This window comes from Gracilinanus agilis, chromosome 4, assembly GCF_016433145.1.
Source record: "Gracilinanus agilis isolate LMUSP501 chromosome 4, AgileGrace, whole genome shotgun sequence".
NCBI lineage: Eukaryota > Metazoa > Chordata > Mammalia > Didelphimorphia > Didelphidae > Gracilinanus > Gracilinanus agilis.
The window spans coordinates 141,905,191-141,919,681 of record NC_058133.1 but is presented as its reverse complement, the minus strand read 5'-3'; the positions used below and the strand labels follow the sequence as shown (position 1 = coordinate 141,919,681).

At 35.0% G+C, this 14,491-nt stretch overlaps 1 protein-coding gene across 1 annotated transcript in view; it reads right to left on the bottom strand.

Annotated features, from left to right (window-relative positions):
* AKT3 (AKT serine/threonine kinase 3) overlaps positions 1-14,491 on the bottom strand; it is a 180,537-nt gene that overhangs the window by 25,050 nt on the left and 140,996 nt on the right. The window contains exon 10 of the mRNA XM_044676315.1: positions 12,260-12,347. Coding sequence (XP_044532250.1) covers positions 12,260-12,347 — 88 coding nt within the window. The remainder of the gene's footprint in view (positions 1-12,259; positions 12,348-14,491) is intronic.

Sequence of the window (14,491 nt, the reverse complement as noted above, 5' to 3'; positions counted from 1 at the left end):
TGGATTTAAGTGAGGCAGAGTTGTACAAAGTTCTCAGTCTCACTTTCTCTCAAATCCAGTGCCAAGATGAAAGTCAGGATGACCAGCAATGGCCCAGGATGCAGTGGATGACCTGGGTGTCTAAAGTTAGGGGCTTGGCCTTCTGTTCTTCACTTCTTATACCTATTGTGTTGACAGATCTTAACAAAGTAGTTTAATGTCCAGGGCCACAAACACTCAGCTGTCCCCCTACTGTTAGTTCTCTAGGACAGTCTGTCTCTCCTGAAATGCAAGTGCCTTGATTTTGTCTTTATTCCCCTAATGCCTTGCACACAGAAAGTAATTAAGTATTTGTTGCATTTGCCAACTAAAACTGCTGTCTCTAATGATCTTTTTACTGTGACACACAATGGCCTTTCTTCAGTCCTTATTCTTCTTGATTTCCCTAAAGTGTTCAAAATTACCGTTTGCCATTATGCCCTCTTTTTCTGGATCTTTTCCCCCTAAGGTTTTTCATGAGACGTCTGTCATGGATTTCTGCCTGCCTACATGACTGAACTAATATCCTCTGTATTAGTACCATCTATATTCCACCCCCTTTCCATAGTGTACCTGAGGGTTCTTTTCTTATACCCTCTTTTCTTTCTTTACTTTCTTGATGATCTCATCAGCTCCAATGAGTTCAACATTCATCTCTATGCAAGTGACTCCGAATCTATATGTCCAGTGCTTCTCTCTCTCATCTCCAGGCCCATATTTCCAAGTGCCTGCTAAACATTTCCTCTGAATCTTTGATAGCATCTCAAAAACATGTTCCAACTGTGACACTCTCCTGCAGTGACTATATCTACCCATCCTAACTTCCCTTCTTCTGTGGAGGCACCACCATGCTTTTAATCACTCAGCTTCAGAACATAGGAGTCATTCTTCATTCTCTCCAACTCCACATCCAATCAGCTCCCAACATTTGTCACATCCATCCCTTGACTCTTACAGCCATCTTATATAACCAGTTCCTCATCACCATTAGACTAAGTATTCTAACTGCCACTTAATTGGACTTTCTGCCTCAATTCTCCCTCTCTAATCGGTCTTCCACTAGCTGACAAATTAATAATACTACAACATAAATCTGACCTTTTTACTTTTTCTCTTAAAAATGTCAGTGGTTCCCCATTGCTTCTAGAATAAAATGTAAACTTCTATACTTAGTGTTTACAGCTCTTTATAACCTGCCTCCAGTCTATCTTTCCAGGATGATTATCTAGTTGTATGTAATTATATGAATTATATTCTAGATATTGTCCTGGCTTGTTTTCTACCAAAGAAATAACTCTTTTACCTGGAATGTTCACCATATTATCTGCTGTATATCTCCTCCTGACTGTCCAGAAGGTCTTTCAAACATAACATCATCAAAACAGAATTGATTCTAAGCCTACCACTCCACACTTTCTTATTTCTGTTGAGAGGAAGACCATGTTCATAGTCACTTAAGTTTGAAATCTCAAAGTCATCCTAAATAATTCTCTCCATTATAATCTACGTCTAACCAACTGCCAAATCTTGTGATTCTCTCTTTACAGTTATCTCTTTCATTCTCTTCTCCCCATTCACACAATTAACACTCTAATTCAGAATTTCATTATTCCTCGCTAGGCAATACCTTCCTAATTGGTCTTTAAGCCTTATGTTTCTCCAGTCTATCATCCACACATGTGAGAGGAAAAAATTCTCCTAAGGAACAGGTCTGGCCATATCACTTGCCTGCTCAAAAAGCCTTCAGTGGCTTCTTATTCTCTACAGAATAAAAACAAATTCCTTAAGTTAGAATTTAAAGATGCCCACCAACTTTTCTAGCGATATTTCATACAACTCATTTTCCCTACACTAGCCAGAATGAACTAGTAACCATTTCCTAAACTTACTATCGCATCTCATGCCTCCATACATTCCCAAAAGCCATTCCTCCTTACATGAGGAAAACACTCTCTCTTAATTACCACTTCTCAAAATATTTATCCTCTTACAAGCTTCGACACACTGTTATTTGCTCCATGAAGTCTGTCCTGATTCTCCCTTCACTTCGGTTTCCCTTGTACTATTATCTATGAGTGAAGTTAGGCTAGGTGAGGAAAGGAAGAGAGGGGAGGAGAAAGGAAACAAATCTGGATGTCCAGGATCCATCTAAAACTCAACATGCTCAAACCCAAACTCTATCTTTTCCCCTAAACCTCTTCTCCTTCTCCTCCATTTCCTCATTAATGCAGAGGGTAACACCAACCTCCGAGTCCTCAGGTCCACAAGGTAGATGTCATCCTTGACTCTTCACTTTCCCTCACTCCTCCATATCCAATCTCTTGCCCTGTCCTGTCATTTTTATCTTCATAATACCTTTGGCATCTTCCCCTTCTCTTCTCTAATACTACCACCACCTTCTCTGGGCCTTCTTCCACTCCCCTACCAAAGTGATCTCCCTAAAGTACAAGCCTGACTATGTCACCCCCTCTCCATAATCTTCAGAGGCTCTTTATCACCTACAAGACATCAATGTTTGGGGTCTGAAGTCTTGAAAACCTGCTTTCTCCTTCCCTTTCTAATTTTCTTAGAGCTTACACTCTCCTCAATGTAGTACACAATCCAGTGACAATGACTTCTCTGCTGTTCCATGAACAAGCTAATCTCTCTCTATGTTCTGGGAATTTTTGCTGGCTGTCCCCCATGCATGGAATACTCTCCCTCCTCACCTCCACATCCTGGGTTGGCTGGCTTCCTTCAAGTTCCAGCTAAAATGTCACTTTTTATAAGAAGGCTTTCCCAATCCCTCATTCTAGTGTCTTCCTTCTGTTGATTACTTCCTATTTATCTTGTATACAACTTGTTTTGATATATTTGCTTGCTTGTCTTTCCCCATTATAATTATGATAATTATTAATAAACATTTGTATTTCACCAGTAGTATAGAAGCTCTTTGCGGGGAGGGCCTGTTCCATTTTTGTCTTTGTATACCCAATACTTTGCATGTAGCTGCTGTTTAACAAATGCTTGTTAAATTTAATCATCATTAAAACATTGTTATCCAACTCATCCCTATTTTATATTATTGCCATTTTTCTAGCTTCCTTAAGAAATTCTTTATCTCAAAGCAAGTCTCTCTGCAATCCATCCATCCTATCAACATATCTTATAAAATTACATTTTAGAGGGCAGCTGAGTGGCTCAGTGGATAGAAAACCAAGCCTGGGGACACAAGGTCCTGAGTTCAAATTTGGTTTTAGACAATTCTTAGTTGTGTGACCCTGGGCATGCCACTTAACTCCCATTGTCTAACCTTTACTACATTGATTCTAAGACAGAAGGCTAAAAAAAAAAAGAACAATCAATTTTTAAAAATCAAACAAAAAAGTTACATTTTAATGTTATCACTATTTTTCTTCAGGACTTCTTAGTGGGTCCTTAACAATTATTTTATCAAGTCCAAAATTTTCAGACTTGTTTTCAAGGTCCATTGTCAACTGGCTCAACTTAGCTTTTTTAATTTTTTACCTTCCATTACTGCCCAACATGAATCTACTCTCCAGTTATGATCATTATATCACCTAGAACTATTTGCTAGCTGTTTTTTATTCATTAATTCATCTAGCATTTGAGTGCCTAATATGGGCCAAGTATTCTTCAAAGTGCTGGTGATATAAAGAACAAAATGGAATAATCACTGGCATCAAAGAGGTTCTATCTTACTAGAAGGAAGTAGCATGAACGTATTAAATACAAAATATATTTAAGTTAATTTCCATGAGGAGAGAAATAAGGGGTATCAGGATAGGTAGCTAAAAGAAGCTTAAATTGAATTTTGAGGAAAACTAGTTTCTAGGAGCTACATATGACTATATTTCAGTCATAAAGACATAGAAATGGGAAGTCAAATGTCATGGATGACACATAGCAAGAAGATATGGGTCCTTTTTTGACATATTAAACTATGAGTTCCTCAGGGTTGAAGCCATCTATAAAATAATGGAGTTGGCTAAACTAGATCATTACTAAGGTAGCTTCAAATTCTAAAATTCCAGCTTTTAAAACCTTCTACTTTTTCAAATCATGCAGAGAATCTTACAGAATACTCATTATAACATAGATACTTGACAAATATTTGTTGACTTGAAAATCCTATGGTCTATTTTCATCATTAAGCTATAAATGTAACATAGATACCAAAAAAAACAGAACACTATACAAAATGAGCTAAGAAAAATGAAACTCAAAACTTTGTGTTAATAAAACTCAAGAGAGTTTAAAAAAAGAAATAACTCTTTTTAAAGGCTATATTCAGTATGATCAATATTCTTCAAGTCCTCATAACCTCTGTGATTCTAAGCTGATGCCCTCCAAAAATAATGAGCCATTTCTTTTGACCCAGCTCCCTCACACTTATTCACAACTAAGTGTGACTAAATGATTTCTTAAAGCCCTAAATCCAAAGACCTGGTCTGCTGCCAAAGGACAAAGACAGTATTTTACAGAATGCCTCCCTCTGATCACCATATGCCAACTTTAAGAACATTTTCCAAAGAAAGTACTCCATTCTAGAGGAAGACCCTCTAAAAATTAAATATATATTGGCTTTTGAAGAAATCTTGACAAAAAAATGAGGAACTGGAACAGAGAACCATAGCCCCCACCTCTAGAAGAAAATGAAAGAGATCTTTACTGATCATCTTTCTAGCATGGTAGAAACACAGATATTCCCTGTGTATAAAAAATGAGTTCAGAATGCTTATTTATAAGATAGATAGTATGCAAGTCAATGTATGAATGATTTTGAAAGAGATGAGAAAAAATATAACACTATTTAGAACCAAAAATGAATGCAAACAGAGAATCTAAATTTATCTTCTTGGTTCCACCGATAAGGCTTTCTACTACTTTTAATATTATGACTTTCAGATAATTTACTTTCATTAGAAATTTTTCATGATTAAAATTTATGCTATATTAGAAAAAAAGTAAGGGTAAGAAAATCCATTCAATTCTAATCTATAAACTCCTGCCCTATAGAATGTATTGGCTAGGAAAATTGCAAAACAGATGGGCTGCATTCCAATGGAAATAGAAGAATTGAACTCTGGATCGAAGAAGTTGCTGTGCTAGATCGCTTCATTCTGAGCTGATATCATAATGAGTTTGTGTACCTCCCAAAATAAAAAGAAAGTAGGACCGTAGGAAAAACAAATTAAAAAAAACCACTCCCACTTTAAAATTTAGAAATTTGAAACATGAAACTGCAACTTGAAGTTAAATATAAATATTAAGTTTGCAATTCAGAGATAAAGGACAATAGTTCTAAATTCTTTGTGAGCTTAACATTCAAAATGACCTAACTATGATAAACTCCTTTTTCTATATTTACTTATAAGCACTCTTCAAAAGTAACTAACAGATGTAGTCTGTTTTTTATTCACTCAGTTATTACAGAGACCTTATGCTATCAATAACAGACTTTCATTTACATTTTCAAAAATGTCCATTTGCAGTCATATTTGTAGTTTATTCCTCCCTTCAATTGTCATAGAGATGGCACTGTGAGTTCTAAAATCACCATTGTTTATATATAAATTATGATGTCTGGAACAATTTAAAGATTGTCACTGTTAATTATCTTTCTAATATATTAACAAAATGAAGCAGCATTGTTTCTTTTTTTTCCCCAGATAATGCCCAATGTTTTACTATACATGCTAGAATAGTGTTTCTTGTTCTCTTTACCATGTACTTCAAAAGTCAGCATCTATACATTAAATATTAATAAAAACTAAAGAACCCATCAGTTATTAATATTTCTAAGAGTATATTGTCACGAATAAGAGGAAACATGATATGCTACAGCTTGCTCAAAGGTTAATCATAAGCATAATTTTATTCAATGAACATATTCCTTAACACATCATTCATGACATTAAGAAATAAGATAAAATGGACCTGTTACAGTACTGTATTTTAATTCCTCATCTTATAATGAATACTGTAAATACTTCAAGAATTCAATTTTCTTAAACTGAATCCAAGACAGGAAGAATACCATACGATCACAGGAAGATTTCTAGGTTGAAGCTAAATTTTCATCTTATCTTAAAGAATTCTAAGTTTTCAAATTATATATAAAAATTATATATAAAAATTTACCCAATACTAAATTATAATGAATCAGTCTGAACTAGAGAAAATAAATGAAATAGAATTTATACTTAATCATACTCTGTTTTCTTCCAAATGGAAACTAGAATCTAAAGACTGGCTCTCCATCTTTTGTTTAATCAAATCAGATGGAGTAGTTGGATGATAGTAATGCAAAGCTCCATTTCTATTTGGATGGAGAGTGCTACTATTTTTTTTTTAAATTTTAAACCCTTAGCTTCTGTGTATTGACTTATAGGTGGAAGAGTGGTAAGGGTAGGCAATGGGGGTCAAGTGACTTGCCCAGGGTCACACAGCTGGGAAGTGTCTGAGGCCGGGTTTGAACCTAGGACCTCCTGTCTCTAGGCCTGACTCTCACTCCACTGAGCTACCCAGCTGCCCCCGAGAGTGCTACTATTTATTAGAAAACAAAGCCAATGCTCTTGGTATGAACCACGATTTTTAGGATCACAAATCTCTTTTGTAGTGACATTAGGTTGAAATTTAGTATGCAATTATGCAGTAAAGACACATTTTCCCATGTATTTTTAAATCATGATTAAACTGATTCAAATGCTGCATGGCCCTAAGTAAATTAGCTACAAAAATCATTTCTTGAATTGCCAACTTTTGTCTCTGACTGCTTCAAAGGGGGTGAACTGCCTATATATGTGGCATAACTCCTACTAAAAGGTCTGGAATGTTACTACCCAATTTATCATCTATATAAGCATAATGACTCTCCTTAAAATATTAGCATAGAATAGATTATTAAGAAACAGGTATAGTTATAGCACTGATTTCATAACAGAATTTAAAGTAACATCATAGCCACAAAACAGTGAAGAACAAACAAGATGTCTATGAAGGGCTAATTTTACCTACACAGGTAAACCATTCAAATACAGATGCTTTAAAAAAAGGGGGTGGGGGAGATTTTTTAATATCCTTTTTTACATTTAAAAAACAAATATAAAAAATTTACATGTAACACACCATGTTCTATGGATCTTAGGAAGGGCCAGTATTTAGCACTGCCTCACAGGGAAGTATATGGGATAATTCATAATTAATTTCTCTTGGAGGGGGGTGAATATACCTCACACTGACTGGCAGAACTTGAGCCACATTATATTAAGCTCTACAGCTAACAATGCTATTGTGAGGTTCCAGCACACCACTTAAAAATCCATATTATAAATGAATATACAAATCAGAATATAATGATAAGAAAGGCATTTGAAAAAATACTAAAAAAAACCAATCATACTCCTACCTCATTATTATTCACTTACTGTGCTCAAATAGTTATTGCTAGTGTGATGCTATTTCATAGCCTTTTGGAAAAATTGTTCAGACATGAAGAGCCATGAGGTGAATAAACAATGTAGAAGCATGTCAACTATTCACATCAATTAATGCTAAACCATAATTTTTCCTGAATTTGGTTGAAAAAGAATTCTGACAAAAAGAAAGCCAAAATCTAAAGAGTACATGAGTTTTTTAAACCATGTGGTTCTAGAATTTGAAAAATTAAGTAAAAATAAAAATTCAAAACACCAGAAAGAGAGAATTTTAAAATACCTTAAAAGACCAAATAGCTGTCCAATTGATTGTGTGTGTGTGTGTGTGTGTGTGTGTGTGTGTGTGTGTGTGTGTGTAAAATCCACAAGGCAAAGAAAACACAGAAAGAAAAAATTAATTCAAAGTAGAATTAAAATAAAAGGTTTTGTGTCAATTGTTGCACTTGATCCTTCATTATTCCATTAAAATTTAATGCAATTACTTTTTGAAATTAAACATTATTATAAGGACAAATGACTCAAGCAATCGTCTCCTCTAAGAGAGAGAGAGAGAGAGTGTGTGTGTGTGTGTGTGTGTGTGTGTGTGTGAGAGAGAGAGAGAGAGAGAGAGAGAGAGAGAGAGAGGTGTCACAAGGAAATCAGAAACTAAGCATATTTATATGTCTGTTCAAATCCAGATTTATCCCTAAAATGATGCTAATATTCATTAGTATCATCTTACATGTGGAAAATGACACAAAAGACAAAGGCATTCAGGAAAACATAGTAAGAAAAGGAGGTGGACTGCTCAGTTAGGAAGCACACAAAATGGCTGATGAATAGCCCAAGTGCTACAATGGCACTTGCCAAAGGTCCAAAAGCCAGAGAAAGGACTCCAACATGTTGGATAAAAAGGCAATCAGAATGAGAAGATACAAAAGGGCTGCAATCTGTAAAAAAGATTACCCTCAAGAGCCCATAGATTCCTTGAAATAGTCAAATATTTTTAAAAGTCCAGTTTGATAACATTTAGCAAATCATTACAGGGACAAGAACGGGAAAAAAATAAAATACACTCCCAAAGCATAGCATCTGGCTTTGGAGTCAGAAAATCTGCTTAGTCAGAGGACTTTGGAAAATTCACTGAATTTCTCTACCCTCATTTTCCTGACTTCTAAAATGACAGGATGAGACTAGCGGATCTTTTAGAGTCCTTTCCAACTTTAACCTTCTCTAACTATATGTGAAGATCTCTTTTGAGGCTTTCATTACAACTCCTCGGCAGGGTGTAAAGAATATCCATACCCAAAATCTTGTTGGTCCAAAAAAGATGAAAAATATTCTTGGACTTAATTTTTAAGGACAAACAAATTCACAGTGAGCAAAAGGTTCACAGTGGAGTTGAAGACCATATATATCTACACAGTCACCAAGAGAACCTCTCAGCCATAGATAAGAGCCATGGACAAGCACTGATAGAACCTCTTTGACATCAGAGATGGAGTCTGAGAAAAGGCAAATGCAGACTGGCAAGGAGTAGTTGCTAGAGGAAGAACCATACAGCAGAGGAGTTCCTAAATAAAAATTCTTGAAGAAAAAAAAACAATTAAAGAAGTTGGAGGATCAGCAAGAGACACAACATGAGGCTTCAGTGTACTAATTCTTCATAATTTTTATAGTCAACATGTTGGGGAGCAAAAGTAGACATTCTCATTTCTTACTATTAGAAGTCATCTCTTTTGACATCGGTGACACTTTAAATTTAGTGGAGGCAGGTTTCATTTGTTTCTATCAACCTCAAAACCTTCCAATTTGCTTCTAAGGAAGCCTCAATTTCCATTAAGTCTGGAGTATTATATAGCTGTCCCCTCATCCCTTCCTGAGAAACTCACTGAAAAGGAAAGTAGAGTTAATTTGTTAGCTCAAGTGCAAGGGCTTTATGGCTTGCACTTTCTGTAGGGTGACATATAGTCAGTCTAAGTGACTGATAGAGAGCTAAGGGCCTTTTCTGTAATGTAACATGATTCAAATTCTGAAGTTTCCAGAGAAATATTGGATGAAGTATGAATCAAAAAGTGATTTTTAGAAGACCTCTCAAGATTGAACTGGCCCTTGATTCTGGTGCTGCTTTTCTTTTAGAAACTGCTCTGGTACCAAGAGATTCTTTAGGGAGTTAGGTAAAGGTGTTTCTCCTGAATTCAGAATTTCAAGCTTTCTGTTCCAATGTGTTCAAAATTAGATATATTTCCAACTCTAGAACAAAGGCCCATCTTTTAACCTTGTTAAAGTTGACCAAGCTTCCTCATAACTCTTCTAATTGTCAGGGAGATTTCTGCACATTACAGGGTTAAAACCCTGGTTAAAGCATATGTTTTCAGATCTTCCCATATCTATTTGGACACATTTATATTTTTTTTCAGGTAAATTATTTAAATCTGCTTAAGATTATCTCCCTTTCCTCCTTCTCCCCATATGATATGAAGAGGTGTCAAAAAATGGGTGAGAATATCAAGGTCCTGATTTCAAGATTGATCTGCAATAACTATATATGGTGTCCTTTAAACACATCGTAATAAACCTACAAAAACAGTTAATTACCTTAATTTAATGCCCTGTTAATGAGATATAAGAAAAGCATATTTGAATATACTAATCTCCAGATGAACAAGCACCTATTTATAAAGTGAGTATCTGGGGAGAAGGCAAAGCTCACAATTATTGTTTCTCTAAATAAAATCAATAAGTTGATTTTATAAATCACCTCTAATGTGTCCTTGTGATCAAAAGAGTTAATTATATACTTAAGAACCTAATTTAAACCTAGGGAATAGCTTTCTTAATAGCAAAAATCAAGCCAATTTGCTATTTAAATCATTAGAATCCTCATAGTTTAATTTCTTGCTGACTATAGAAAAATGAAACACAGCAATGGAACTTTCGCTCACACTTTCCATCATCTCTGTCTCCATTCTCCACTTTAGAAGACACTCTAATGCTGCTCTTCTTGGTGAGCATGAAGCTAACAACAGAAAAGCCTGGCCAAGTGGTTCTGGTCTCCTGGACAAAGATACTCAATGCAGGACCTGTATTTCTTTGCCCTACAAATACCCAATGCCTTTGCTCAAATGAGGGGCTCTCTACCTAAAAACCCCTTAGAACCATGCCACATCATTAAACAGCAAGTCCTTAGAGAATTCCTTCTACCAGTCCTGTGCATAATCTCCTTATATGTGCTCAATATCTCCCATTGCCTATGCAGCCTGCATATCCCAGTGATACTGTGCTGCAGGAGGCCTCCCTTCAATGTTAGCGTTCTGGCTCTCTTCCTAGATCTAGTTTGTACTTATTTCAACTTGCCACGTAATATAAGCAGTTAATGTTGGAAAAAACACTTTAGTGCTACCAAACACTGTAACTCCTAAAGAAATGCTCTATTTCTTGGTTAAGTTTTTAACTTTTATCATTTGAACAAGATATGCTAACATGATAGAATTCAGTGGAAGCTTTCAACTTTAGTCCTGATAAAAATCTCTGACTACAAATAAAGTTTCTGGGGCATAGAACTAGCCTCCCACTTTGGTTTCTTTCCAGTTGTGTTGATTTGGTTAAAATACTACATAACCTTTTCTATCTGTTCCTGTGGAATAAACATACTCATAAAGATAGCAAGTTATGCACAGAAGTTACTGGAAGAAGGTCTTAAGATGACATTAGTGGTCTCGCAACATCTTTGAGCACATCTTCAGGACGTGGGACCGTTTTGTGGCTTTGCTTTATTTCACCAATGATGGGGAACAAGTTGGATAGCACAGCATCTTTAATGCCTACAATGATACAAACTAATGCATAATAATGCCATTTTACTGTGGCGATACAAGTGTTCATAATAGATGATATCTCTCTAGCTTTTCTGTATAAACAAATAAATGAGAACATTTGACACATAAAAGATACTTATTTAAATGTTAATAAATAACTAGTCGATGTCATTTTAAAAAGATGAAAAACTGGCAACAGCTTGAAATAAATATAATAAAAAAATTAAATAAGAATTGCAAAGGCCTATTAAATTTGTAGAGTTTCCACTTTAGGTTTTAAAAAAAGGCTTCTATAAATCAAAATGTCAAAATCAATAGAAATACTTCCATCACAAATGGTGAAATAGGTTCCTGAATTAAATTCTTCGTGTCCTAAAAGTAAAATTACACAGATAAAAGTTACAACAGAACCAATTTTCCCTTCCATCACACACAAAAAATTATTGACAGCACAGGAGGTATATCTGTTAAAGTGAGAAAAATGTGACTATATATTAACATAAATTTGCCTGTGCTTGCAAAAAAGACACATGCATGGTACATGTAAGCAAATGAGAACAGTCATGTTCTATCTCTGATCTTGAAATTTAAGTTAAGATGCTAGTATTCTTTAAAAATAAGGAATAATACACAGATGATGATAAAAACAAGTTTTATAATTAGATTTAATTTTGTTGGTACTTAATGTTTCAAAACAGAAGCTTCCAAAACAGAAATAAAAAAGGAGTTAATCAACAAATTCCTCTTATATCAGCAAGAGAAAAATCAACTATTTGATTATATTTATTATGTAAGAAAAAAATTGAGTTTGGGGACTCATCCAAAACATGAACTGCAAAGAGAACTGGGTAAGAAATTAGGTGGCAATTTCAATCTCAGTTTCAAAATGATCAATACCATTATTTTGCAAGCAAACAAAATAATGAGTTCCTTCAGAAATTAGCAATTCATTCATTTCAGCATATTAGCCAAAAATAGAACATTCTGCCATAAAACATTTCCTACCTTTTTATCATATACATCTTGCCAATTTACTCCAACAAAGAAACTGTGCCTCATAATTTCTTTTGCATCATCCGGACCTCCACCAAGGCTATCAGGGGAGAAAAAAGGTTAAGTAAACATTAACCATAAAAATAAAGTTTCACTGAGGCTGTAATAGTCTACCATTGAACAAACTATATTATTAAGCACCTACCCAGATCATAGTACACTGAGTATCATAAAAGAAAGTAACATAAACAATATGTCTTTCTTCTTTCCTCGCAACCCCACATTTTCACATCAAAATGCAGCTTGGTTATACATATTGCATGTTTCACTTGAGATGATAGGGGTCATTAATGGTGGCTGAATATCAGAATAAAGTAAAACAATTAAAGAGTACTACTTAGAAATAAAACTAATTTACTTTTCATATTAGGATTTTAATTTACTTTTCAAAGAACAGTATCTGGCTCACATTCATACATACAGTCAACATTACTGTGTTGAAGTATATGAATAAACAAAAACATTTTAACAACAGTAACAAAAATTATGGTTAGAGGAAGATTTATATAGTAGGGCAAGAAATTGATTTTCAGTGACTGTTTATTCCATAAGGATGCCCTCTATGCTGAGCACAGTGGTTTACACCCAGAAGACACTTAATAAATGTTTGTTGTTGCTGACACCAATAGTGTTGCTTATGCCTAGCAGTGTAGCTGTGATAACAAATATATGCTTTGAAAAATATAGTTCAAATATGCAAACCAAGTTATAATTGAATGAAATTTTCTATGGGTACTATTAGTCTGGGCAACAGAAGTCATAATGCATTCAAAACTAATTTCCTACATCATCCTTGAAAATCAGTATGATTACTTTACAATCACATGCTAAATAATTTTGTTGCTGTCATTAAATGTCTTATTTGAACTTGTGAAGAGAGTGAAAAAGCTGAAATTAGACTATTCTCAGAAATACCAGGAATATAGGGAGAATAGAAAGAGAAAGGAATTGAGAGAATTTTTTTTAAACCCTTAACTTCTGTGTATTGGCTCATAGGTAGAAGAGTGGTAAGGGTAGGCAATGGGGGTCAAGTGACTTGCCCAGGGTCACACGGCTGGGAAGTGTCTGAGGCCAAATTTGAACCCAGGACCTCCCATCTCTAGGCCTGGCTCTAAATCCACTGAGCAACCCAGCTGCCTCCTGAGGGAATTTTTTAAAAAGCTATTTTGTCTCTTCAAGGTTCAGGGAAGAGCTAGCATTATGAGTACACCATATTTATAAGAGAGAAATGAAAGAATTAACTTCTATATGAGTATCATGGAAGGTTAAAAGGGATTAGTTAGGCTAAGAGTAGGTGGAGAGACTCTTTTCACAGCCTGAAATGACTTCCAGTAAAAAGCATTTTTAACAAGGGGTAGGGAATTGGGAGGAGGAGCAGATCCTAGGTTCCTAGATAGAAGCAGGAAATAAGCTTTAAGAAACACTCAAAGCAGTTTACTCCAAATGTACTCTGTCTCCCTTCACTAGTTAATAGTTTTCTACTATTTTTGTGGTGTGGATGTTTTAAGCCTATACATATGATATATCAAAACCTACAAATTTCTTATAAGATATCCTGTGTCAAGGAATTTTCCATTCTTTAATATCAGACCAATTATATGCTATATAACATCGAAGAATATACTCAAAGAATCTAGAAGTAAAAATCTTTAGTATCAAACTCAACACCCTCAGAATATGAAACCACACCAAATTTGATGGTTGCCTTTGTTCTAGTCACCAAATGACTCCCAGATGTTGCATTAGATCTGAAAATCTATTAATATATATAATTAATAGCAAACAAGTGGGTGGCACAGTACAAAGCTTTGGGCTTGGAATCAGGAAGACCTGAGTTTCAATAATTCTTCAGATACTTACTACTTGTGTGACAAGTTTTCCTGGGCAAGTTTTCCTCATCTGTAAAATGGACATATCAGCCTCACAAGGGTGTTTTGAGATCTAACAAGACAACATATGTAAAATGCTTTGCAAACCTTACTGATAATGATTGTCATTAGTTTTTAAATAGGAAAGGCAGCAAGGGAAAGGGTAGTAGCTGGAAGAAATGACTTCAGGAAGATCTATATTTAAGTCCCTCCCTCCTCTGCTATGTAGTGTCTGGGTGATCATAGGCAAGTCACTTAACTTCTCAGTGACCCTAAGAACATGCTGGCTACGTGTTATAGAGAAGTTGCTTATCTG